Source organism: Vipera berus (genome assembly GCF_964194415.1).
Source record: "Vipera berus genome assembly, chromosome: 11".
In the NCBI taxonomy this organism is placed as follows: Eukaryota; Metazoa; Chordata; class Lepidosauria; order Squamata; family Viperidae; genus Vipera; species Vipera berus.
This window is the reverse complement of record NC_138214.1, coordinates 430341-455558: the sequence shown is the minus strand read 5'-3', so window position 1 is coordinate 455558 and position 25218 is coordinate 430341. Positions and strand designations below refer to the sequence as shown.

General features: G+C 59.6%; 1 protein-coding gene across 5 annotated transcripts; it reads right to left on the bottom strand.

The window, feature by feature from the left end:
• Nucleotides 1-20: 20 nt before the first annotated feature.
• Nucleotides 21-23251, bottom strand: KLF8 (KLF transcription factor 8). 5 transcript variants are annotated; one of them, XM_081336905.1, is made up of 5 exons: nucleotides 7465-7601; nucleotides 3411-3939; nucleotides 2642-2744; nucleotides 2371-2507; nucleotides 21-1137 (listed from the first exon to the last, which is right to left on the bottom strand). In XM_081336905.1, the coding sequence occupies exons 1-5, from the start codon at nucleotides 7510-7512 to the stop codon at nucleotides 956-958; spliced, it is 999 nt and encodes a 332-aa protein (XP_081193031.1). In that variant the 5' UTR covers nucleotides 7513-7601; the 3' UTR covers nucleotides 21-955. The 5 variants fall into 5 exon arrangements, with proteins under 5 accessions (XP_081193031.1, XP_081193029.1, XP_081193032.1 ...); XM_081336906.1 differs by lacking the exons at nucleotides 21-1137; nucleotides 7465-7601 and adding exons at nucleotides 1159-1776; nucleotides 22966-23251; XM_081336904.1 differs by lacking the exon at nucleotides 21-1137 and adding an exon at nucleotides 1159-1776.
• Nucleotides 23252-25218: the final 1967 nt, after the last annotated feature.

Sequence of the window (25218 nt, the reverse complement as noted above, 5' to 3'; positions counted from 1 at the left end):
TCCAGTTGCAGGTTGCCAGGTTCAAAATTTATCTGCCCTTCCTGACTTTGTGGCAGAATTACTAGTAGGAACCACTGCCACCCTCATCTGTCACAGTTCTGCATTCCCCAACTCCTTCCTCTGCCTAGCCCCTCTGTCCCCTTCCCCACCAAGCCAGGTTCTCTTCTAAGTAGGGCTCACGAGGGGCTCAGCTCTGCCACGCTTTAATCAGAGTGGCGCCCCTCCCTTCCCCCTTCCCCAAATGCAATAGAGTTTTAAAATTCAAAAACAGTGAACTGGGATTCAAAGTGTCTCTCGAGAGGACAGCTGCAGTCCTGAGCGGGAAGGGGGCGATGCAAAGGGATGGCTGTGCGCAATTCACCCAACCCCGCCTGGCCCGTCCAGAAGCAAATTAGTCCCGCCTGTGGGGTCTTGGAGGGAGGGGATTCCCAACCAGAATTCAGACACAGACTTTGTTTCAGTGCTCATAAAAATGTAGTTAAAAGCGATCAACCCCAAGCCCACCCCCCCAGTCCAGCACACAGGTTACTTCCTGGTATTATGGGATTTCTGTTCTTGTGCTGTGAGCAAGAAGTGTAGGCCGAGACCTGGGAACCCCCCGGCCACGTAGAGAAGGTCCCCGTGCTTGGGCGTGGCACATGCTCCCCCAAGGAAACCACATGTGGCAGTTTCCTGGCCTGAGTCCCACTGCAGGAGCCCCTCTGCACGACGACCCGTCTCTTCCAGCAACCCACCGGTGTCCCTTGCTTGGCTCCAGAGGTCCGGATTCTCCCCCAGACCCTGAAGCTTCCCAGCCACGGAGACCGAAGACCAGTCTTGGGGGGCGCAGACGGCACTAAGGCTCTTTCTGTGCAAACCGCTGGGTTGGTGGCTGCTGCTGGTTGCAGAGGCCCCGCTCACCAAGGGGAACTGCTTCAGGGCCTGGTGGGACGCAGGCCGCGCACCCCTGCCCTGCTCACATCATGATGTGCCTCCGGCGGTGCAGAGCCAGGTGGTCGGAGCGTGAGAAGCTGCGGTCGCAGTCCGAGCAGCGGAAGGGCTTGATGCCCGTGTGCTTGCGGAAATGCCTGGTCAGCTCATCAGAGCGAGCAAACTTCCAGGTGCAGCCCTCCCAGGTGCACCTATAGGGCTTCTCTCCTGCAGGGAGAAAAGGGAGGGACGGGCGTGAGACAACTCCCTCGATTTGTGCTGGGTGCATTTCGGTCTCTGCAGCACAACTGACGAGTGGGGGCAGAGAGAGACGGGCATCAACCTTGGACAGACTCAGCTGCATAGAGGCTCCCTGGGGCCACTCTCTCTCCTCCAGCCCCCAGGCCCAGGCCCAGGCCCAGGCTTCTGAGAGGACCCGTGGCAGTGGCCAGAGGATCGTTGTGCTTTTCTGATGTGGGGAAAGTAAGAGAAAGGGAAGGTCACTGCTCCATCGTGCCTCTGATGTGGATCCGGCAGGCAGACAGCCCCCTCCCACACCTGGGCAGAAGGACAGAGCCCTCTTCACTGGAAATACTGAAGACCAAATCTGGCCGCTTTGCAAATAACGGTGGGATAATAAAGAAACAGCAGCCAGCTAGCCGGCTGATTGCCTGGTGCTGATGCAGCAAAGAGCTTGGATGCTCCGTCTCTGCCTCCTTCTCCTCAACTCCCCCTCACCTTTGGCAGCCTGGGCCATGGTGGGAGAAGAAAGAGTAGGCTGCTTTTCAAGACCCTCCTCTTTTCCTCCTTCAGAATGCAGCCCTTGTGTGCAGGGAAAATGTCTGCTTGCCCCTGGTTGCCCACCACCTGTGAGATGCAGGAGGGAAGCAGCTGATCTGTGCCATGGGCAGGAGGGGAGACACAGGCCCACGGGCCACGGGTCTGGATGCCAGCCCAGCCAGCTTCGCATTCCAGGGATGACAGAGGGATGCAGAGAGCTGGCAAAGGATGTGCTTTGGGAGAGAGCAGGTGGGATTGTGCAGGGAGGGGGTTGCTAGGAGACTCGGCGAAAAGGATTCCAGCCTGAAAGATGGAACAGGTTGCTAGGAAACGTTATGTGGGAGGATCCGGGACCGATTCCGTTGCTAGGATGCCTTGTGGGCAAGGGGAAGAACTAGCAGTCTCAGGCCCACAGGAGCAGAGCAGGCTGAAGATGGGCTCAGAAAAGCCACCTTCAATTTTAGCAGGGGGGGTGGGGCTTGGGGGGTGGGCATCCACAGGCAGCCACCCGGTGGAGCCAAAAGGGGCAGTATGCTTTGGGCACAAAGATGGGTCTTAATGGCTGCTTAATCCCAGCTTCCGTGGGGGGGGGATTTGTCTCTGGCATGCAATAGGCATTAAAGAATCCAGAGGTGATCCTGAGAAGTGTGGCTACAGGGCAGTGCCCCCCCAAGCACCCACCAGTGTGTATCCTCCGGTGTGCTTTCAAGTGGGAGCTCTTGGTGTAAACTTTGTTGCACCCCTCAAAGTCGCATTGGTGGGTCCGCCTCTTCTTCAGGTCGGGCGACTCCGTTCGGGGCGGTCTGCCCCCCGACGGCCTGGCAAAGACATTTGGAGAGCCACAGCCAGTGTTCAGAGGGTGCTCCGGGAGTGCCTGCCAGAACTGCATCCCCAGCAGGATTGGGCCATTCGTGGGAGGAGCCCCCCCACCTCTGGCTGGGCCGTGACTCACTCTTTCTGTGGGTCAGGGAAGGAGGCCGGCCCGCTCTCCGAGGCGCTGTCCTCACTGTCGCTCTGGATCTCCACGGGGCACATGGAACTGGGGTCGACTTTCACTGTAGGAGGAACACAGACCCTGTCAGAGGTCAGGCTGGCAGCTGCTCAAGAAACCGAAGACCACCGGCCTGTTGGAGCCGCAGCAGGCCCCCTTGCCAACGGCAGCAGGCATGAGCGTCAGGGCAGAGAGCTCCTATTACAACCCCCCCACTCACCTCCTCCACTCCACCCCCCCTGGAAAGTTCTGCCATGAAGACACAGTGTGCCAACCTTGTCCTTGGTGCAGAGGGGGGGCACTCCACTTCCAATGCAAGGGAGCATTCCTATTTATCTTTCTTCTCACAGGGCATTTCTCTCCCCGCCACTGCCAAGCAAGGCAGGGCATATTCAGGGAGGTCTGCAAGCTGCATCAACTCAAGCCCAGCATTCCTCTTCTGCTCAGCCCCCGCCCCAAGGAAAGGTGACTCCGTCCTGGACTGCACGGCCTCAGAGGCCCACATCCAGAGGAGACCTCCAGCCTTGCAGCCCCCCTCTTTCCAACATGATCAAAGAGGGAGGGAGAGAAGAGAACCCTTCCGATGATCCAGAGAAACAGCCCTCCAGCTAGGATGGGTCACACCCATGGGGCCAGAACAGGGAGGCTCCCATTGCAGGCAGCAAGAGGGAGGCCGATGCCCGCCCTTCCCAATCCTGGGGTAAGTGGCAAGATGGCAGGCAGAGCTCACCAGATCCAGCGTTCTTGCCATCTCCCCCGATCAGTGGCACCGTGATGGCAGCTGTGACGCCGTCGCTGGGCATGGTAGTGTAGACCACAGGCAGGGACTGCACCACCACTGGGATGGTCTGGAGGTTGCCCATCTTGCTGGGCAAGTTGACCGAAGGGATGGTGTGGATGACGTGCAGAATCTGCTGCCCACCACTGCCCTGGGTGGATGCCAGGATGGAGCCGGGCGAGAGCACGGCAGGGATGGCTGAGGAGCCCAGCCCAGCAGGGGGCATGGAAACCACGGGGGCCGGGGGTGCAGCTGGCATGGATGCCGAGCGGATGGTGGGAGGCTGTAGGGAGCCTTTGGCCTTATGCAGAGACAGGTCCACCGGCTCGGCCTGAGGCTGGTTGCAGTCGGTTGCCAGCAGCTCTTCGGGGGGCTCCGTCTTGATGTCGCTCAGCAGCACCGGGGGCTCGAGGGAGCTCTCCCCCAGCAGCGAGGAGGAACTCATGCTGGGCTGGGCCTTGCCCTGGGCCAGCCCTGCCAACTGCAAAGGCGAAAGGGAAGGAGCGTAAGAGGCCCCCAACCCAGAAACGCATCTGCACTGGGCTCCAGGCATCCTGGGAACAGCCTCTCCCCACATGCAGGAAACCGCTTCAGCATCCAGGTTGCCCACATAAACCTCCAAGATTGCAAGAGAGACTCCAAGCAGCAGCTGGAGGAGGAACCCCTGGGACCACACCCAACCCTGATGGCTCCTGCCCCCAAGGGGCTTGGGAAGGGGGAAGCCCCCAAAGGCAGGAGGAGCTGGAGGGGTTAATGCAAAACCAGAGTGTGGGAGGCTGAGGAGCCCCCCCCAGTACTTGGAGGGAGGCAAATCTCCCAACCCCGAAAGCAGCAAGCTTGTGGGGGGGGGATGTTGGAGGCAGTCCAGCTGCAGATCGGGGCTGGCCCAGGGGGGTGGAGAAGCACTCTGGTCCAGCTGGCCAGAGGGGCGAGGGTGAAGGGCAGGGGGCGAGGAGCTGCATGGCTGCTTTCCATGGGCTTTGGATGCAAAGCTCCCACTGAGAGGCCTCCCTTTGGTGCTGAGAGACCTTCCCAGGAATGGTCAAACCAGCAAGCCCCACACAAGCCCCTCCACTGGCAGGGCGAGGCAGGTGTCCTTCCCCAAACTTTCTGGATGGGCTCAGGCTGGTGGTTGGTCCTCCAGCCTTTCAAGATCTGGGACAAGCAGGCTCCCCTCTCCCCTCCCTTCCCTGCTTTGCTTTGAGCAGAGGATAAGCTGCACAGCTTTTCTGGGGGAGCAGCCCTCTCCCCGCCCCTCCTGCAGCACTGGCTCAGGTATTGCCAGCCCTCCCCCTGAGCATGGAAAGCCCCGAGAGGGGCACAGAAGGGACTTCCATTGCCCCCCTTCTGTCCTGCTCCTTGGAGCACAGGCTGCTGGAGGCTCCAGGCGGGCCCTTAGAAGAGATTAAGCCATTTGTGTGGAGGGGAGAACAATCCAGGTTTGGGTTCCCCTCTTGACTTTCAGAAGCGGTCGCCAGGGTGGCCAGGTGCACATCTGCAGAGCTGAGTCACTGCAACCTCTGTGAGGGTCTCTCGGAGACAGCCATGGGGCAGAGAACCCCACTCTGCTTCCCCCGGATTGGGAGCAGCTGCAGGGGGCGCTGCTGCACTCTGGCATCAAGGGGTTAATTCTGATTTTCAAGCCTGGCCCACAAGCGTCCCTGTTACACCAGATGCCCTCTGGCTGAGGAGGAGTGACCGCCCAGCCTGCTTCTATTTGCAGTTTAAGGCTTGCAGGGGGGGGAGGGGGGGACAGGTGCCATCACAGAGAATTTTTTACCAGAGAAAGCTCAGCCTTTTACGTAATGATCCATATATATTTTCTGTCCATAAAACAAAAAGGGTATATTAAAAAGGGTCTTGCTTTTCCACCAGACTCGATGCCAGAAACTACAGGATGCAGAATCTTTCCAACCACCCAGGGGCTTCTTCCTCGCCAGACCCTCCCGCTGCACTTCTGCCAAGCATCCACCAGCACCTGCCATTCTGCCCCTCCCTCCCTCCCTCCCTCCCTCCCCCTGCTGCTTTAATCCGCAGCCTACCCACCCACTGCCCCTCCCTCCCCCTGGCCATCAGCTCCTCCTCACTCAGCACACCCAGCCTGCCTGGAAACCCTTCAGATGAGTCTGTTGCCAACACTACAGAAGCAGGTCGGATCCTGGACTCCCTTAGCCCCAGAAGCACAGAGAGAAGCAGAGTTACAGCCTTTCCGCTTTGCAGAGGATCTGTACCTCAGCAGCAGCCTTTAAAGGAGCCCTGACGGAAGACTTGGTCGTGCATGGACCCCCCCCCCCCTTGTAGTGCTCCCCAGGTCCAATGGGAATTGCAGGAATAGAGAGCCAAGGAGTGTACGGCACCCTGGTTCTGGTTCTCCTCCTCCTCCTCCTCCTCCTCCTCCTCCTCCTCCTCCTCCTCCTCCGCACCTAAGGCCTGCATAGGGCTTGCTTAGCCCCAGTTTGGGAGCAGGACAAGGCCAGAGCTTCTCATAGGAGCCCCCAGGGCTGTTTGGCTTCCTGAGTCAGCCCCACCACCATTATAGAGGACCCCTTCCTTCTCTGGGAGGGTCAGTCTGGATGGCCTGGAGAAAGAGAGCCCAGAGAGGCAGCTCCACTCTTCACCCCACCCTGCTGGGCAGCAATCTGAACCACACAATCTCTGCCACAAATGCCAGGGAAGTGAGAACAGGAGCTGTTGGGTGGGTGGGTGGATGGGGGGGCAGAATGAAGAGCAGCACTCTTCCTTATGCTCAGGGAGGGGTAGGTTTGGGAAAGCAAAGCTGAAACCCCTCCCCCCAAAGTTCCAGAGGCCCCCACCAGCCTCACCCCACTAGCCAACGGGTCAGTGAGGAAATCACTGGGGGGGGCGATGTAGCCCCAGCAGTGTCTTTCATGCCAGTCCAAGGAAGAGCTCAGCCCACAGCAGGAGGAGGAAGAGGCGGAAGGGAGGGGATCCAGCAGAACCTTTTGAGGAGCAGCCAAGAATTCACAAAGGAGGGGTGGGGGTGGGGGTGAAAAAGCTGCTCTCCTCTGCACAATCCATGAACCTCCATCTTCCAGCAGGGTGGGGGCATTATTGCTCCTGAGCCAGGATGGGAGGAGTTGACACCCCCCCACACACACACACAAGAGCAGCCCTTTCCCACCGTTACCCATAGCAGCAGCTGCAGCACAGAGACACGCAAAACTGAAAGTGGTTTTTAGTGTGGAGGGGCTACAACTCCCCCCAGCGTCCTGTGCCCTGAACAACCACCAAGTTCTCTGACCGACTCTCTGGTCAACTCTTGGGAAGACTTCCGTGAAGGGCCTGCAGCTCTTCCCCAGGTGGCCTCTGCCCTTTACTCATTTATGGAGGGGACAGGAAGAAGCCCACCTGGACAGGTGTTTAGTCTTGAACCGGCATCTGCCGCCAAAGGGCACTTGCAGACGTCACAAACCTGCCCCTTCTCCATCCAAGGCGTGCTCAACGGGGAGAGCTTGGATCTCTTCAGTTCAGAGCTGCTCAGAGAGCCCGGGAGAGGGGGAGCGCAGGCGGACGGCTCACTGCCTCAAGGAGAAGCCCACCCCCTCACCCAGGCACCCTCCCCGCCCCAGAACTGCCGCGAGCCACGGAGGTCCCGCAGGCTGTCACCGATGCTACCTGTCAACAGATCAGCTCCGAAAATGCGGGGAGGCCGAGAGGGGCAGCCTGGCAGCTAATCAAACGGATGCCTCCAGCCTGCAACTGGGGAACGCGGGGGGGGGGGAGGATTGCCGAGCTCCTTTGCTCCCCCCTCCCCACCCTGCCCGCTCTCCAGAGAAGCCCCACCCGGTGCCCGCACGGTGCCCCATCGCCCCTGCCAGCCCGGCGAGCGCCTTGCAGCCCAACGCAGCCGTCCCATTCGCCCATGTGGGCCAAGCGCTCCCTTCCCCCTCGGCCTCGCCACCTGCCTCCCGAGCGCGCCGCTTCCTGCCGCCGGACGCCGCGGGGACGGGCGAGGGCGCTCCGCCTCTCCCCGCGACGCACTCACCAGCCAGGCCCTCCGCGCGGCGCTCGACCTCTCCGCGGGCAGGATCATCCCGAGCCGGCAAGCGGCGGGCTGGCTGACCGGCTACGCGACGGTTTCGGCGGTCCGGTGGCGGCGCCCGCCTCCCTCGCTCCGCAGCGGACTGCGCGCTCTGCCTTCGGCGTCTGCCGGATGGGCGGGTGGGTGCGCCCTCATGGCAGCCCCACCCTGGGGAGGGGTCCGGCCAAAGAGGCGGCGGCGGCGCTGGCGTTTGGGGAGCTCCGCCCGGCGCTGGTCGCGGCAAGCCCGCCCAGGGTTGCGGAGGGCGACCAGGCGCGGGGGGTATGTCGGTCCCGTTGGCCGAGCCCCTGCAGGTGGACGGACCCGCCCCGGGTGGGGAAGGGCAGGCGCGCTAAGGGCCGGCCGGGTGTGCCAAAACTTGCTTCGCAGTCCGCGTTCAATCGCGAAGTCGGCTAGCAACGAGAACCATCAGCCAAGCCCGCGCGCGGCTCTTCGGCTGCTTTGCCCGTGCACTTCCCGACCGTGTGGATGCTCAGCACCGGCGCCGGGAAGGACCCAGAAGCCCGCCCGCAAACCGTTTCATCTCGCCCCAGGACCTAGCTGGCCGCTCAGCGCTGTTCCCGCTTTACTGGACGGACAGGCGCCCCGCGAGAGGGGAGAGGTTCCTCCTTGCCCCACTTCGCGCTCATTGCGCCGCCCCCAGTTTTGCTCGGCAGGGAGGGACATCGCCCCCCCCCAGGGCCCCCTGCCTGCCCCTCCCCCCTCCATGCAGCAAGTGTGACCAAGAGACCTATCGCACAAAAACACCCACACCTCCCCTCCCTCCCGGCCCTCCGGTGTGGGGGGGGGGAGAGGCCTGGAGAAGGCAGCACGACCGCTGCTTTGACCTGAGCAAAGGAAGCCTTGAAGGGGCCCTGCCTCTGGGTGGGCTATGGGTCCGGTTTGCAGCTGGTAGTGGCTTTTGGGTGATAGATTTATGGACTTTGCTTTAAAGACCCAGCAAGCTGTTAGTCCAGCTAACCGCATCAGCACCGTATTCTTCTCCAGGCAGAAACCAGCCCCCAACTCCCCAGGCGCAGTGGGAAGCAACCTGAGCAGGGGTCTTTGCTCCTAGTGATGCTGGTCATCCTCCCTGCAACTTTGGGGAGCCCACTAGGTCCCTGCAGGGGCTGCAGCAAGAGGCACCGCCCAGCCTTGGCTTTCAGTAGCCCACTTGGCATTGGTCATCTCACCCCCTCCCCTCCAAAAGGCATCCAGTTGGAAGAGCCGCTGCTAGACCTCAGGTTTTCTTCCACCTGAAGAAAGAGAAGTCCCCAAAGAATAAATCGTAGCCCCTTCCCCCATTATTCTTGCTTTTCAAATGTCTGGAAAAGTTGGGGGGAAGTTCCTGGCAGAGCCAGAGATGAGTTAATCTTTTAACTGGCTGAGGGTTCAATTAGGTGAAAGCAGAAAAGAAATCAAGGCATCTCTCGTAGGGGGTCCTCTGGGTAGACCCGCACAGGGACGCTGTTCCCAAGGCTTTGGCACCTTGCTGTGCAGGATCCTCCCTTTTCTACCTGCTTAAAACAGGGGCACTGAATGGAACCGGATCTGTCCTCTCTGAGGGGAGCCAGAATGCCCTGATCCCCCAGAAGAGGGACATTCTGCCCAGCTTGTGTCCACAGGTGGCTCTGGGAATGCTGTACCAAGACACCAGGCAGCTGGGTCATCCACAAATGTCACACACCCCTCCCCAAGAACCCAGGGCTTTCCTTCCACCTGTGAGCCCCCATCTGAAATTAGTTGTCCTAATTTAAACAGCCCCTGACTGAAACCCTGGTTAGATTTATCCAGGCGGAAAATGCTGGGCAGCAGGGCCTGTCCCCTCGCCCTCTTCTGCGCTGGCCTTATGCAAAGTGCTGCACCATTGGTGCAGCTGCCAAGCTGTGCCTGATTCTGGAGGCCAGACCGCTCTTCCAAGGACAGCCAACATTGAGGGTACAGGAGGGGGGGGCAGGCCAGCTGGCAGCCGGGCAAGAGCCCTGCCAGGCTCCCATCCCCCAACTTGCCTCCGCCCAGGGTGGACAGGCAATTCCTGCCTGCTTGGGTGAAGCTGCACACCAGCCCCCGCCCTGCCCCAGGCCAATCACTGGAGGAGCAGCCCCACCCCTCGCAGCAGGCGGCCTCCTCCCCAGAGAGCAGAGGGCGTGGGGAGGGGGGAGGGAGGCAGCTGAATGGGCTGGATCACATTCTTCCAGCCCTGAACAGTTTGTGTGTGTGTGTGTGTGTCTCGGGAGGGGGGGAAGCGCGGGGGGGGGGGGAAGGCAGGAAAATCAGGCAGGTCTAATTTAGGAGGGGGATTCTCCTTCTTGGTGGGAGGTGGCGCTGGGCAGGATTCCCATCTTCCTGTGCCAAGAGGACACCCTACCTCCCACTCTGATCTCAATCACAAAAGGGCAGAACTCCCACCTGCAGCGCTCCCCAACCCTCTGAAAACTCAGCTGTGAGGGTCCCCACCATTTGGGGGTGGGAATGGCATTGAGTCTTTAGATTGTACTCAAATACAAGCTTAGCCCTGCGCGAAAAGAGAGGCCCTCCGGCTACAAAGGTTGACCTTCCCTACTGGAGAAAACCTAGGTGACCCCAACTCCCATCTCTCTTTGGCTGCGTCTCCTGAAGGCCAAGGAGGTCACCCCCTCGGAAAGGAAAGAGTCAAGATGCCAGGGGCGCATTGGGCGGCCCCGCCCTCTCCCGAAGCCCCTGGTGCTGGAAGAAGAGGGGGAGCAAGCGGAAATCTACTCCTCCCCCTCCCCCTCCTGGAGTCAGCTTCTCTGCCTGAAATGAAGGCTTTTCTGCTGCCCCCCCCCTTGCAGGGCCAGTGCTTGTATTCAGGAGTGGGCTGGGGGTGGAGGGCAGAAACTGGCTCTGCCACTCCTGCTTTTGCAGCAGATTTCCAAGCCTGACCAGGGGGCCTTCCCCAAAGGGCTATCACAGGCACTTGAGGGGTCCGAGAAATAACCCAACCCTTTTTTTCACTAGAAAAACAATTGTTTGGATACATGTGCAAAAACTAACACAGAGTAGCCGAAAAGGCTGGGAGCAACTTAATGCTGCACTCATCAGAAACCAAAGTGGAGGAACGTTGCAGACACCAGCAAATGTCACTTCCTGGCACAGGAGGGGCGAAGGGTGGCCTGGATGCCCAGGCGGAGCCCCAGGGACTCTCAGGCCAGGGGCTGATCCAGAACTCCCTCAAAAGGGGCCGGGAGGGGCCTTTCTCTTTGCAACTGGGAGGGGGGGCTCCACCCTTTGCGTACCCCTTCCACAGCCTGCAAGCTGGTGTGCCAGGAGGAGGAGGCTAGAGCTGGCCAAGCCCCACAAGCCCCCACTTCCTAAGACGGAGCAGTGCCCAGGCTCCTCTGAGTTTGGGCCCAGAGCCGCCAGCAAACAAGGCCTCCTCTGCCTCCACCCGCCCGTAGAAGTTCCTCTGCAGCACCAGAAGTCTTTCTGAGCTCAACTCCAGGGACTCGAAACCTTCCGGCCGGGGTAGAAGAAGCTTCTGAGGATGGCGTTTGCCGTGGGAGCCCCCGTCACCCCCAGATCCAAAGAAAAGAAGCAGACTGAAAGCCAGGACAACACTCTTCCCGGCCCGGAGAAAGGACAGGACAACGCTTCCTCCTTTTCTCTCTTCCTATCCTAGGCTAGTGGTAGACTACTTCCTGATAGAGAGGTTTCACTTTCAATCCCAGGCATACCTGCTGTTGTGCAATGCTAAAAGAAGAAAGCCCCCCCTTCCTTTCAGAGAGCCACTGGAGTAAGGGGCCCCCATGTGTTGCAACAGTGAGTTTCAGTTCTCCCTTCCAAAGGGGGCCCAGAGGGAGGAGCTTCTGCTTCCCCTTTTCCCAGATAACCAGAACTATCTTGCACTCCCATTTCTGACACTGAGCGCTTGGCCACTCTCTGCGAGGGTCATCTGGCCTGCTCCTTCCAGGAGCAAAGAGGGGCTCATTCGGGAACTGGAGCTGCCCCTCCCGGCATCCCAGCATTGGGATGAAGAGGAGGGCACAAGCACAGCTGCCTTGGCTGCCCTGAAAATAGGGGAAGCCCCCCCCCAGGAAGGATCCACCCAGCCACAGAGGCAAGAGCCGCAAAAAGGGGCTGTGCTGCCAGGCACAAGAGGGCACAGACAGGCAGTGGCCACTTGGTACTACTCCGAAGGAGGCTGCAGTGCCTCCCTACGCTACTTTGTAAGCAGTAGCAGGGATTCCCCTCACCCCAGAAATCCTTACAGGGCGAAGAATCCAGCCTCCTCAGCTGGGACTAGCACATCCCCTGTGGTCTCTCCCACTGAACCACAGAGCTAGCACCGCCAGTGGCCGTCTCCAACATCTACGGCTACCCTTAAGGGAGCCACATATGAAGCCAGGAGCTTTCCCAGATTCACTACAAGCCAAGGCTGAACAAGTTGTGGTGGTCTGAAGTGCACAAAATACCAATACACAGATTTCAACAAACAAAGATGACCATGCTTTACTGCTAGGTGAACATGGCATCTGGCTAGAGATTAACAAAGAGGGTTTGCAGAGGCACCAGCAGAAGGCCCCAATCCCACAATCCTGGCTGGAGACACGCCCCATGCCAGTTACACATTAACCTCCCTGGCTTTATTCTCCATCAGAGGGCCTGTCCTCTGTTGGCTGCAAGGCCAGGAAGGGGTCTGGAAAGAGGACAAGGCAGGGATGGAGATAAAAGCCCCCAACCTCAGGCACCTTGCACTGTGGGAAGCAACAATCTGCTTTCACAAGTACATTAATATTTCATTGGGAAAAGTAATCCCTGTCTGAGAGTGGCTTGGGTCAAAGCCATCCCCGTGGCTGCAGCCACCATGCCATGCCTCCCTGGCCACCCATTTCTCGCACTCAGCGCAAAGTGACAGGGACCAGGGCACAGCAGAGCCCGAGGACAGACAGGATGCCAGCAAGTGGGGCACACCAACCCAATTGCTGAGAGAGCCGCCAGCAGAGAGAGGGACAGCTCAGGCATCTGCTGAATGGTGACTGGCCTTGAGGGAGCACCAGGGAGACTCTGCCCTTCCCCTGAACAGTGGGAGAAAGCCCAGAACAAGCCCTCCCGGGACCCCCACTCTTGGCCAAATCTTTGAACAGGAAAGACCTCCCGCCGGGCAAAAAGCAGCTCTCTGTGGCCCCACTGGGGATTCTGGAAGGAGCCCAAATCCTTTCCTTCTGCTCCAAAGACTGCCAAAGCACCAAGCAGACCTCATCCCCACTGACTGCTCCCCCCACTGCTGATCTCCTGCCGACATGAAACGTGGCCCCAACCACAGGTCCTTCAACGAAGGAAGGCTCCATGCTGCGGAGGCCACGCACAAGGGGCTGCTCCTGAAAAGCTGCCCTCGTCAGCAGAGCCCACATTTCCACTGGTGGGTTTCCGTAGCAGACAGAGGAGCCCCCTTTAACCGGCAAGAACTCGTCCAGAGGGAGCAACCGCTGGGCAGCAGCTCGAGCTGGGCCTGGATGAATACAAGGGGAACTGCCTGGTGACGCCCCGCCCCACCCAGGGCTGAGAGACCGGCTGCCGCGCCAGCCAGGCTCACAGCAGATGGGAGGAGGGCGGCTCCCCCCATCCTGAGCCCGGCAAGGCGGAGCCCCAGATACCGTCTGGCTGCGAGGGACACACCCAGCCGCTCTGCTGTCCACACCTCCTGCAAGAATTTCCTCCTGGCCCAGCCTTGCCCTGCTCCTCCGCCAAAGGAGATGCTGGCAGGCAGAGGCAGATGGCACTGAGAGGCAGGGAGGAGGCAGGTGGCCAAGCCTGTCGGCACAGTTGCCTAGAGAACTCACACGCCCAGTGGGGGAGGACCTGCTCTGCATCCCCTCCACTGCCAAGAGCCCAGCAAAGTCACTGGCAGGGCCAGGTGGGCACCTGGCAGGCAGGCAAGCTTTGGGTCCGGCGGCCCCTGGTGAGGAAGGCAGCCCCTCAGTGGTGGCACCTGCACACAAACTTTGGAAGGTGGCAAGCTCCCTCCTCTCCCTTCTGCTTTTAATACTAGGCTGATTGCAGGGGCAAGCTGCTCTGGCTTATTGTCCAGCTCAGCTGGAGAGGAATTCCGGACACACAGCTGGACAGAGAGATTGGGGGCCCAGGACTTTGAAGGGCTCTCTTATCCAAACCCCCTTAAGGGGGAGGAGAGTGAAAACTGAATGCCAAAAGTGCAGCCTCAGGTCTCTCTCAGAGGAGAGAGCTCCCCAAGGTTGGAGTGGGAGGCTTTGCAATCCAGGAGAGGATCTGAGGATCTCCCTCCTTGCCCACAAGGACAGAAATGAGACCGTGTACAGTAAAGCAAGCAGGCAGCACCGAGGGGGGGGGGCTAACCGTGGTGTGTAACTGGTTGCATTCAGGAAGCAGGGAACAAAGGAAAAAAATGAAACTGGCTTATGAATTTAGTACAATTGATAGAATTGATCTCGATTCTTTCCACGTCTGTCGCATTAACAGAAGCAAAGCAATGGAAAACTTTCAGAGCTTTGAGGCTGCCCAGGACCTCCAGGGCTGCTTCCAAGTGGCACCTCCCCGGTAGGCTGGGCTGGGGGCAGAAGTACCAGGAGCCACTCAGCTGCAAGGCTTCCCCAACAGCTCCAGGCAGAGGCAGACGTGCCAACTCTCCTGGCACGCTTGGTCATGCCAGGGCACTTGTGCACCCAGGGCCAAAGGTCCTGCCACCAGAACTGTCCCTCTCTTCTGCCCACTGATGCTTACAGCCTCTAACCCCCACCCCCAGGCCACCCATCCTGCTAAGCCGTGGAGTGGCAGAATGCCCATGGAGGGGTTCGAAAGCAAGAACAGCTGAAAATTAACCCCCCACACACAACGTGTGTGTTGAGGGGGCTTGTCTCATCTTGCTTAATCTGCTTTGGGAAAGGAGCCCCCGGCCAACTGCGTTCAGCTCCCAGATTAAGGAAGTGGGGGACAGGAAGGTCTCGAGGGAGGACCCTGCAGGGCCCCTGCTGCTCCCCTCCTGCCTGGCCGGGCAGAGTTTTCTTGGCTTCCTGGGGAAGGTGTGTGAAGGAGCGGTTGCTAAGCAACTACAAGACACCTCCGGAGATGGGGGGGGGCAGAAAAGAAGATTCAGAGGCTACAACTGCTCCAGTTGTTGCTGCCTCCCTCCTGGAGGGGGGCACATGCCAATTCCCAGCCCCTCCCTTCCCCCACGCCTGCCCGCCCCTGCCTGTAGCTTCTGAAGCTATCCAAAGCTAAGGCACCCAGGAGGAGGTGGCGGGAGGCAAGTACTAGAAGTTGCCAAGCAACCCCTCCCAGCCACATTCCCAAACTGCAGGGTGGTGGCCCTGGGCTGCCAATGGGGCAGAGGAAGAGGAGGGCCGCCCTGGACCACGGAGAATCCCTGCTGGCCAGGAGCCAGCCATCACCATTCGGAGGAGGTTGTGGGGCAGCAGGAGGTGAAAGAGAAAAGCCAGGGTTGCTGCAGTGGCCAGAGAGGAAGGGTCAGCTCACCAGGAGCACAAATCTACCCAAACACCATTGCAAAACAAGGAATATTTTGTACTAGTCAGCAGCGCTGTTCTCCCTCCCCCACCCCAGGCCAACCCTTGCACCCCCAAAAGCTGACTGGTCAGCCAGAAAATGTTCCCCTTTCCTAACTCCTGTGGGGGGGGATGTTGTTCCAGATCAGAGGCCAGCCCCCTCCCTCTTCCATGCATCTGTCAGCAGCTTCAGCCAGCAGGGGGCTGGATGGCCTGAGGAATAGGGAGGGGGAACACTGCCCACCTCTGGGATATGAGACAGGCAGCAACAGGAGATGTGAGTGCCAGCCCAGCCCCGTAGCCTCCAAACGAATGCTTGCCACCGACTCAGCGCCTTCCCATAGAGGAAGCACATGTGCTGTTAATCCATGGCACCCCGCTGAAAGCCACTCAACTTGCGGCTCTCATGGCCTGCAGCATCAACCTTGACTGCCTTTTTTGCCTCCACAACTTGAGGCTTGCCAGGAGGAATTAACTGAGGGGTCTTCTGCCTTCCCTTCCCCACCTTGAGCAGCAAATCAAGAAGTTGCTGCAAGTGACAAACAGAGAAGCTTTTGTTTAATGTCTGCATTTATTATTTTCAAGTACTGGGATATGCTGATAGTTGTACTAGAAACCGAGAAACCTATTGTGTGATTCTGTGGGAGAAAGAGAAATCAGGCAACAAAGAATGCTGGACTGGCAAAGGAGGCCCCCAAGGCCCCCACCAATCCTCAGGCATGCACCCCAGCAGAGCCGTCCCAGCAGTGGGTCCCGCCCATCTGCTCCCCTGGGGCAACAGCCCCTGCTCTGCTCCAGAGGAGCAGTGGGGAGCCCATGTCCATCATGGAGAATGGCTAACCCAAGGGGGCACCCCACTTTCTGGCAACCTCTCTATAACCCTGCTCCCAGCGTTGCCAAGTGTGGAAAAACCCAGAGTCCCCCTCTGCCCAGCTGCTCAGGGCTGCCTCTGCACGCAGGGCCTTGTGTTACAGGCCCGGCCCCCTAAGGGCTATGTGGGCAGAGCCATCCAGCTGGCAGTGCCATCTGCAAAGGAGGAAGGAAATGCACTGCTCTCTAGAGAAGACCTTCTGCCACCCCATACCCCTTTGCTGCAGGAGCCTGCTTTTCCCAGGGCACCTTTGTTTAGCTTCAGGCGGCACCTTCCGAGGATGCCTCCTGGGTGCCACTGGGCCTCAGCAGGTGGCCTCACTCGCAGTACCCGCGCTCGCCAACCCACTTCCTCCCACGCTGGTGAAGCCACCAAGACGGAAGAGGGCTGGGGGCCGGCGTCTCTCATTCGGATCTGAAGGCAGCTGCACTGAACAGGAAGGGGGGGGGGTCCCTGGGAAAATGTCCTGCTTCTAACGCCATCCTGACTGAGGGGCCGTTCAAGCAGTGCTTGGCTGGGAGAGCTGCAGCTCCGACCCGGGGGTGGTGAGCCAAGCTTGTCCAGAGGGCACCCGTTGGTAAGGCTGGGCTTGTTCTCAATTATAACACTGTGCCAAGAGGAGGGGGCACTGAATGGCAGAAGGCCCCTCTCCCTCAGATTCCTCCTGGGTGGCCCCAGTGCTCCCAGCAACCAAGAGCCTTGCTGAGCATCTGCGAGACTGACCGCCCCCACCCCAGGTGGCCAGGCTGGGCCTACAGCCAGGCTGAGAGGGCCCCCAATGCCACCCCCTTCAGAAGGCGGAGGATGGAGCCATCACTTCCTTTTTCCCAGATTGCAAGAAAGGACAGTTCTGGTGGGCAGGGGAGGGAAGGGAGGGGCTACTCAAAAGGAAAAAATGCCCTCGAGAGGCAGAAACTCCCAAAAGCCACTCAGGCCAGAAGTAGACCAGGCTTGATGGAGGAGCTTCTGGCCCTGGATGGATGTTGATGGTCAGCCTGTCCTCAGCTGAGGTGCTGCTTCCAGCAGGCCCAGTTCTCTAGGAAAATGACCCCTTGGACCCCCCTTTTGGCTGAGCCATAGGAGCCTCTGACGGGAAGAAGATTCCTATGGGCCCAGAGGGGCTGAACGGCAACTTAGGCTCACCCCACCTTCTGAAACTTCTCGTTCCCTGAAACCCTCCTGCTCTGTACGAGCGACCCCCCCCCCAGCTTCACCTTCAGTGAAAGGCAAGTGGGAGGAGTTCACTAGCAGGGCAGCATCCCTTGGGATCAGAAGACCCCCATGCCCAGATTGTGCTCATCCACCTGGAATATTCACAGCTGAAAACCAACACCTTGGCAAGAGAGCTGCTCCTGTGCACTGGCGCTCTGCTTTCTGGGCATGCAAATAGGACAAGGGAAGCCTGTGGAGGAAGTTGGGGGTATTCTACTGCACAGTAGAGGGCATGGGATGGGCACAGGGAGCAAGCGAGACATAAGCAGTTGGATAACCCCAAAGCAGGAGAAGCAGCAGAACCTCTGCACAGATCTAAACCAGAGAAATCTGGCAGGGGAAGCCCGGAGCCGCACTCGGCATCTCTGCCAAAATCCAGCCACCCCAGGCAACACCAAGCCTGTCGTCTTCTTCCCACAGCTAACAGCCATGGTCGGGTTAGATGCTCGGCCAGGACTCGCCACTCTTGAGCCAGAGCACAGTTCCAGCCGTGTTCCCCACCACCCTGCCTGAAAAACAGGTTCTGGGCCCAGACGCTCCAGAGGCGGCCCAGCCCTGTGCAAGAATGAGGCTGCCCCCGAGAACTCAGCCGATCCAGCTCAAGAGACTGTCAGCTTGGAGCTGCTGCCAGCCCAAATGGATTCTGGATCCTTTTTCACATGTCCCAGGGCAGCTAAGCCCTGGCACTGCACGCAAGTCTTGGACCCGCACCTGGCACCCGACATCTCTCCAGCCATCTTTGGTGCATGTAAGCTGCTCCAGAGATGCTGTGGCCACTGGCTCTGGGGAGGTGGCTCTGGGCAACCTCCCTGTGGAGGTCCAGGCAGCCAAGGGTGCAAGAGGAGCCCCCTCTGCCGCACAGCTGGGGGAGTCACTCCTTCAATTTATACCCTTCCCACTGCCTGCCCACGAGCATTCATGACAGCTCAAAATGAAGCAGAAAACAGAAACAGATAAAATTAAAGGAATTGAAGCCTCTCCTGAAAAGGTCTCCTCTGCCAGGCAGCTGTGCAGCAGAGGGCACCCCTTCCCACTGGCAGAGCACATGGGGGGAATATCATTCAGTCACAGGAGGAAGAACCAAGAAGGTTGCACAGACACACACACACACCCTCAGGGACAGAAGCCCAAGTGTCAGTCAGATACCATCTTGGGACAACGGGGTGTGTGGGCTTCCCCTCTCCCTCCCCCTTTTCAGGCAGAACACTGCTGGGGCGCTTCCCCCTCTCCTGCCCCCCCTCCAGGCACATCCTTCCTGCTCACAGCTGCGACCTTCCAAGCATATCACTGGCTCTGCTTCCCAGCGCTAGAGGGAGGGCAGGGGGAGGCAGCTTTGAATGTGCCAATTGCAGGCTGTCCCTGTGGTTCCCCCTGCACAGCTAGGTGGGACAGAAAGGATCCCATATCGAGGGGGGGCAGGTTGCACCTCTGCTGTGTCCTGTAGGAAAAAATGGGTTTCTGCAGAAAGTTCCCCCCCCAACACCCAAAGCAAGCAAGTAGGTGAAGGAAGGGGGCTTTCTCTACTGACATGTGACAACTGCTGCCAGAATTCCCGTGTTAGGGCTGATGAACGTGTTCCCACAACTGCCTAGGAGTTGCTCTGGCCCCAAATGCTGGCTGTGTGGCGTCTTGTAGCGGGAAGAGGACTCAGGCAAAAAACAGTCCAAGAAGCCTGAAAGCTGTTTCACATTCTTTAAAAGCAAGACACACACTGCCCGCAACTACTCATGGTAGAGAGACAAGATACATCATGAACCCCCAGCCTCCAGTCCTGATGCAAGTTAGGAGGGCAGCCTGCAGCCACTGGAGCGGGGTGCAAAGTGCTGGAAGAGGATACCTTCCCCATCTGCCTTGACCCAAATCCTGGCAGCCCAGTAGCCTTTGGGGAGCAGCAGGGAACCCCATCCCTAGACAGCAGAAACTGCAACTTTGCACAGTTCTTCTTTTGATCGTAAAATAATAGATGGACCACAATGGGGAACTGGCGAATAATACAAATGCATGTGTATCACCTCTCTGGCAGGAACTGCCTTGGCTGCCAATTTGCTTCTGGGGCCAATTTAAGATGCTGGTTGTCACCTTTAAAGCGCTACATGACTTGGGACCAGGTTATCCGAGGGACTGTCCTTTGCTAGTCACATCTACCTGACCCATCAGAGCGGGGAGGGAGGGATGCTATGGGGCCCCTCCCCTAAGGAGGTCCATTGAGCAGGACCAAGAAGCAGGGCCTTCCTCCCTGGGAACACCATCCCCTTGGAGATTAGACCGCCCCCCCCCCTTTGACGCTCTTTCGGAATGGCCCAGGAGACCTGGGCAGCTGAGAGTGGGATGGAGCCCATCAAGTGGCTCATCTCACTGTGTGTTGTCGCCAGTGGGGGAATTGTCTGTTTTCTATACTGGGTTTTTACTTTTTGCAGGCCGCCCAGAGTAGCTCAGAGCGTGTGGGTGGCCACATAAATCTCCCAGATAAATAAATAATCAGATGAAATTCTTGAAGACACTGCCTCAGAGCAGTCCTTCCTTCCTGATCCCTTCATTTCAGAATGCTAAAACACATTTCTTTTCAAAAGAAGTGGGCATTTTATTGCCTGTCAAAGCTCATCTTCCCAAAAGTAAAAACAAAAAACAAAATTAGAATAAAGGGACATTAACCCTTTTTATTTAGAGAAATCCACAGAGAGAAAGAACAGGCTAGAGCACAAAAATGGTGCAAAATATTGTTAAATCTTCCCTGCCATTGTAGGCCACGCAGGAGAATTCAGCTCAGATTAGTAAAGTGGAAAATCCCCGGGGCTTTACGAGGAAAGCAGGCCGAAGGCACAGTGGACCTTGGGGCTGGGCACAGACCTCAGCCTAGAAACGGTCCTGCGTGCGGACAGCCTGCGGACCAAGCTCCGGGCTCTTCCAGCGTCACGGGGACAGTCCACAGGCCAGCGAGGCCACAGGTAAGGCCTAGCATGGTGTATCTCACCTGGCAACTTCCAGATGTCCAGACCAGTGTTTCTCAGCCTTGGCTACTTTAAGCAGTGTGGACAACTCCCAGAATTCCCCAGCCAGCACAGCCACTATCAGTGCTGAGAATTCTGGGAGTTGAGGTTCCTGCCTATGAGGCTGACCAGGTTGGTCCTTTCAAACTGCCTGAACTTTGCTCTCTGCTGGGATGGTCCAGCAAGCACCTCTGTGCTCCCATTCCAAGCCAAAATGCCCTGCAGAGTCAGTTGCAAGACAAGACCGGCCGTCTTTCTATGCGACGCTCATCTGGACAAGTGGCCAGAAGGGAGGTCAGTTTCTCCTGCCAGTGAACTGGCTGCTGAAAGGGCCGGAGTTCACTCAGAGAGACCCCGGAGCCATTCAGCCACAGGGGGAGGGGCAGGTGAGCCCAGGGAGGAAGTCAGGTGGGACTGCATCAGTGGCACCGCAGGAGCAACACCCACAGACTTCCTGGCCCCCCTCCAGAAGCAGGAACCACAAGCTGGCCTCCTCTTCAGAAGGTGTCTGCAAGGGACAAACTTCGGCCTCCTCCACACTTCTGGAAAAGACAGGAGGCAGGACGGCCCAGACCCATTCGGGAGCATCCCACAGATCCAAAGACAGGCTGCTCAAAACAGACGGAAAGCCTCTAGATTCAAGGACGACATTCGCCTGCAAGCAAGAACAGGCAGAGGGATGGAGGAGAAAGCAGAGCTGGGAAGGTGAACGGCACCCCCAGATACGATTAACGGGGAGCCAGCAGGAGAACCGGCTCACCTTGGGCATTCTCCAGCCAAAGCCCAGAGCCCTCCTGAGGACTCACAGCTTTAGCCGGCAAAGAAGCATATCTCAACGCTTGTATTCCTTATTCTAAGGGAAAAAATATGATATTCATCTTTTTTTAGGTGGCTGCCATTTGGCCAAGAACAAGGAAGGACGGGGTAGAGTCGTGCATGGCGAAGGTGGTCATGAACGACAGAGGAAGCCTGCTGAGAGGCCACAAGTTGGAAAGGCAGGTTAAGTCAGGATTCCTCTGTTGGGACTTTGGACTCCTGCTTGTGCAGAGAATAACCCTTAATGGCAGCAAAGGACCTTTGGAACTCATGGCCACTGCAAAGTGCCCATCTGGAGAAGGCTCACTCCTTCCTAGAGCAAAGCCACCACAGAGGACCTCTGCGGGAGAAAGGCAGTACAGCAGTTAGAGGTATTGGACCTGGGGACGAGCCCTTTCCAACCACAGGGCCCCCAAGATACTCTGGACTGCTCCCTCTCCCTCCCCCCCACCTACCTCACAGAGGGGTTGTGGGGATAATGGGAGGAGAAGCCTCCCCACCGAGCTGGCCTTGGTGGCTTCCCCAAAGGATGCTTCATGGGTCCTGGGTCCCAAAATGGATGCTCCACCCTAGGAGGCCCGTAAACTCCTGCTGTCAAAACTCAGCCTCTTGAGTGGTCCCTCCCATAAGCTTAGGAACCCCCTGGGCTGTCCTGCCCCTCCGGCAAGCCAGAAAGCAGTCTGACCCCACAGCCTTGGAGATGGGTGCCCAAGCAGCCCAGGTTAAGCCCGGGTTAAGCCCTCGCTGCACCGGGGAGGTCAGATCCAGAGATGCAGCTTCTTTCGTAGAGACCTTTTTGCCAAACTCACCAGCTTCACTTGGGTTTTCACTGGGGAAAACCTCCCAGACCACCAGGCTCCTCCCCATCGCCTCGCAGGACACAATGGGCCAGTGAGCCCCAGGTGGGCACCAAGCGCCCCTCCTGACCCAGAGAAACAGCAGTTCTCCCCAGAGTGCCAAGGGTGGGGAGGACCCTGAAAGCGAATCCCAGGGAAGGGAGCAGATGGAGGGCCCCCACCGCCATGCCAACCGCACACTTGGCACAGGCTGAGGCCAAGCCCTCCCGGGAGCCTGCTCTGCCAGCCTTCCACAAAGGGAAAACCTCCCGTTCAGAGAGCTGCTCGCCCATAAACCAGGCCTTGGGCGGGCTGGACCCCCGAAGCGGGAGGGGCAGCCAACTTTCTACTCACATCCGGCATCTCCGCACTCCGCGACCAATCAGTTTCCTGGCAATTCTTAAAGGTGCTTTGGGGACTCTACAGAATATGTGTGCAGTCCCTTCCAGCCTTCTCAGGATGAATGGTCGGCACCGAGAAGCCTTCAGAGCTGCTTCCGTTCGCGCAAGAGCGCTCCGAGGCGAGTACAGAGAGCTCCGCGGGATGGGGGGAAAGCGTGCCCCACCGTGAAACGCCCAACCAGCGTCATCCCAAATCCCGTGGCTGACCTCGCTCCGGGCACTGCCTCCCCACCCGCGAGCAACCCGCCCAAGCCAGCCAGGCACCCGGGAGGGGCCGGAGCCGAAGGGGACGCTCCTTCCAGCCCGACCCCGCCCACCTGCTGCTCAGCCCCGCCCCCTCGGGCCCCAGACCACGGGCCCTCCCCTCTTCTGCCGTCGGGGACCCGAAGCCCAGGGCGCCGGAGGGGCGTCGGGGGCGCGCCCAGCCTCCCCAGCTGTCAGCTCCGCAGCAGCCGCGTCAAGGAGGCAGCGCGAGGGCGGCGGCGGCCGACCGAAGAAGCTCCTGCGGCCGCCCCTCTCGAACGCCGCCCGACGCGCGCTCCGGGGCAGCAGCGCCCTCCACCCTCGCCCGGCGACAGCGAACCGGCTGGCGGAGCCGGCCAGGTGGAAAGGTCACTGGCGGGAACCGGGAAGGGCCGCCCGGTCCGCGCGGAGACGGAGGCTGCCGGCGCCCGGCCGGGTACTCGGCAAGCTGCCGCCGCTGTCTTTTCCGCCCGCCGGTGACAGGCGCGCCGCCGCCGCCGCCGCTTCCTGGGGTGGCGCCGCTTCCTCTTCCTCCCCCACCCTCCGCCCGGCCCGCCTCTCCACCTCGCCCGCTCGCTCGCGCGCCCCGCGCCGACTTACTTTGCCTCGGCTCCTCCCGCGCTGCTGCCGGTCGAGGCCCGGAGAGCGGCGGGGCGGGGAAAGGCGGTGGCTGGCTGGGTGGGCGGCTGAGCGGCTTTCGCGGCGCCGGTGCCCGTCGGCCTGTCCGTCCGTCGGCTGGGCTGGCAGGCTCCGCTCTTCTCGCTCTTCTCTCGGCGCCTCGGCTCCCCACCCAGCCGCCAGCCCTGACCCCACCCAGGGCTCCACCCAGCCGGGCTGCACACGCTGTCAATCACCCGCCCCTCGCAGGCGCCGCGGCCAACTTGCTCCCGGCGGCTCCGGAGGAGGCTCGGCGCGCGGGTGGGGCAGCCACGCCCCGCCGACTCCGCAGAGCCGGGCGGGCTGGACGGCCGCCGCCTCCTCCATCCGGAGCACCGGCGGCCGTAGCTGAGCGGGGGGCCCCGCCCCGCCCCGCCCTGCTTAGCCCGCCCCTGCCTCCCGCGCCCAGGGGAGGAAGGGCCGGGCGGCCAGCCAGGTGAGCGCGGCGAGGGCGCCGCTGCCTCCACCGCGCTCCGGCCCCGGTCGGGTGGCCGTGCCCAGCCCTCGCCCCGCCGAACAAAGGGCCCGCTGGGCAGGCTGACCCTGGAGCGGGGCCTTCCCGGATGCTCGCGAAAGCTACGCGGTTGTCAGTTCGGCGGCGCAACCCGAGCGGGGGGGGGGGAGTACCGCCCGGATCGGTTGCCTTGGCGGACAATCTCCGGCAGGGCGAGTCGACTTTGGCCAGATGGCTGGAAGCCAAGTAGGCAGCTGCGAAGGAGTGCAGGAGTAGCGCCTGGGCTGGTGGGAGCCTCTTGCCCTCTGCCCCCTCCCAGGGCAGACGCTGCATCGATCCGCTGCCAGTCAGGCCAAGGTCAGCTCTGGAGCTCAGTTTCCAAGTAGCTCATTGGAGTTCTCTCCGGAGAACTCTCCCCCTGGAGCCCCCCCCCCCAGCCCCAAGGCTGCCTCTGGGTCTGGCTCAGAATAAGCCCCTCAACGAGGCGGGACCAAGGTATTGCTTATTTGGGGGCCGCTCCCCAGAGCTCTGCAGGCAGGAGGCCGTTCAGGCAGCTGCCGCTGCTCCTCTGTCCCCAGAGCCAGAGCCACACTAGCCCAGAATCTTTGAAGTCAAAGGAAGGCAGCCAACTGGCCGCCCTGCCAGATGAACTGCGTGCAAAAGGTGCCAGGTGAAACCTCTGGCATGACCTACCTTGATGGATTATGGCAGCTTCTTAAGATAACCGTCACCTGCAAGACTGGCTGTGTCAACTTCTGTGAACTGTGAAAGCAGAACACACACACCCTGCCCCCAATAGGCCAAGGTGGCTGAGTGGCCCCTGACTGGACCTCCTGCTGGCCTCCCTGAGCCCAGGAGCCATTCCCTCCTGGGGTTTGGTGGGGGCTGCTGCTTTTCCCACTGACCTGTCCCAGAGGACCATTCAACTTCGTTGGAGGTCCTGAAAGGGCTGGCTGGGGATACAGAGGAAACTGGCGGGCGGCAGCCACAGATCCTGCAGGTACTGCAACAAGCCGCTTTGCGTGGAAGGGCTGGCCCCCCATTTCCTCCATGCTAGTCCCCACCATCTTCTGAGTGGCTTGAGAACACCTGCTATTCCAGGATCATCCAGCACCAGCTCCCCTCCAATCTTGCCAACTTCTCCATGGCAACCTCAGCAAATAACACTGGAGGCAGCAGTTTCCTTGAGCCTTTCCCATGGAAACAAGCTCCTCCAGCCCCATCCAGCCCAGCCTGGCTCTTGCCATGGGGTGAACCCCAACGACTCTGGAGAGAGACCTCCAAAGAGGTGGGAAAGAAGGAGCATCAGGGACAGGATGGATCTGGAAGAGAGAGGAAGACGAGGATAGTGTGAGCAAGATGGCACTACTGTTGGGCTTATTTGCCAACACACACACACACACACACACACAAAGAGAGAGAGAGAGAGAGTGCCACAGCCTAGGACTTCATCTTCTCAAGATGGCCAGATCAGGGAGGCAAAGAAGAGGGTCATCAGATTGGCAGTCAACCCTCAAAGGCAGAATCAAGCACAAGGTTAATTTGGGGAAGAGGCTACAATACAGTGGATGCCCCAATACAGGACACGTTGCCAGATGTTGGGCAATGTGAGTCTTAATGAGCTGCACTGACAAAGTTGGTGTCCCACTCCTGGGCAGCATAGCCGGGTCCTCTTCCCCTCCTCCCGACTTCACAGCTTGGTGCCACAGCTGGGAAATGGCTGGCTGGATCCATACATGAAG

Coding starts and splice junctions, on each gene's coding strand:
- KLF8 (XM_081336902.1), bottom strand. CDS start 4,035: ATGTGGGGAGAGGCTGTTCCCAGGATGCCTGGAGCCCAGTGCAGATGC. Junction 2,508..2,641: donor TTCCCTGACCCACAGAAAGA/GTGAGTCACGGC, acceptor TGTCTTTGCCAG/GCCGTCGGGGGGCAGACCGC. Junction 1,777..2,370: donor ACACCGGAGGATACACACTG/GTGGGTGCTTGG, acceptor TGCATCTCACAG/GTGGTGGGCAACCAGGGGCA.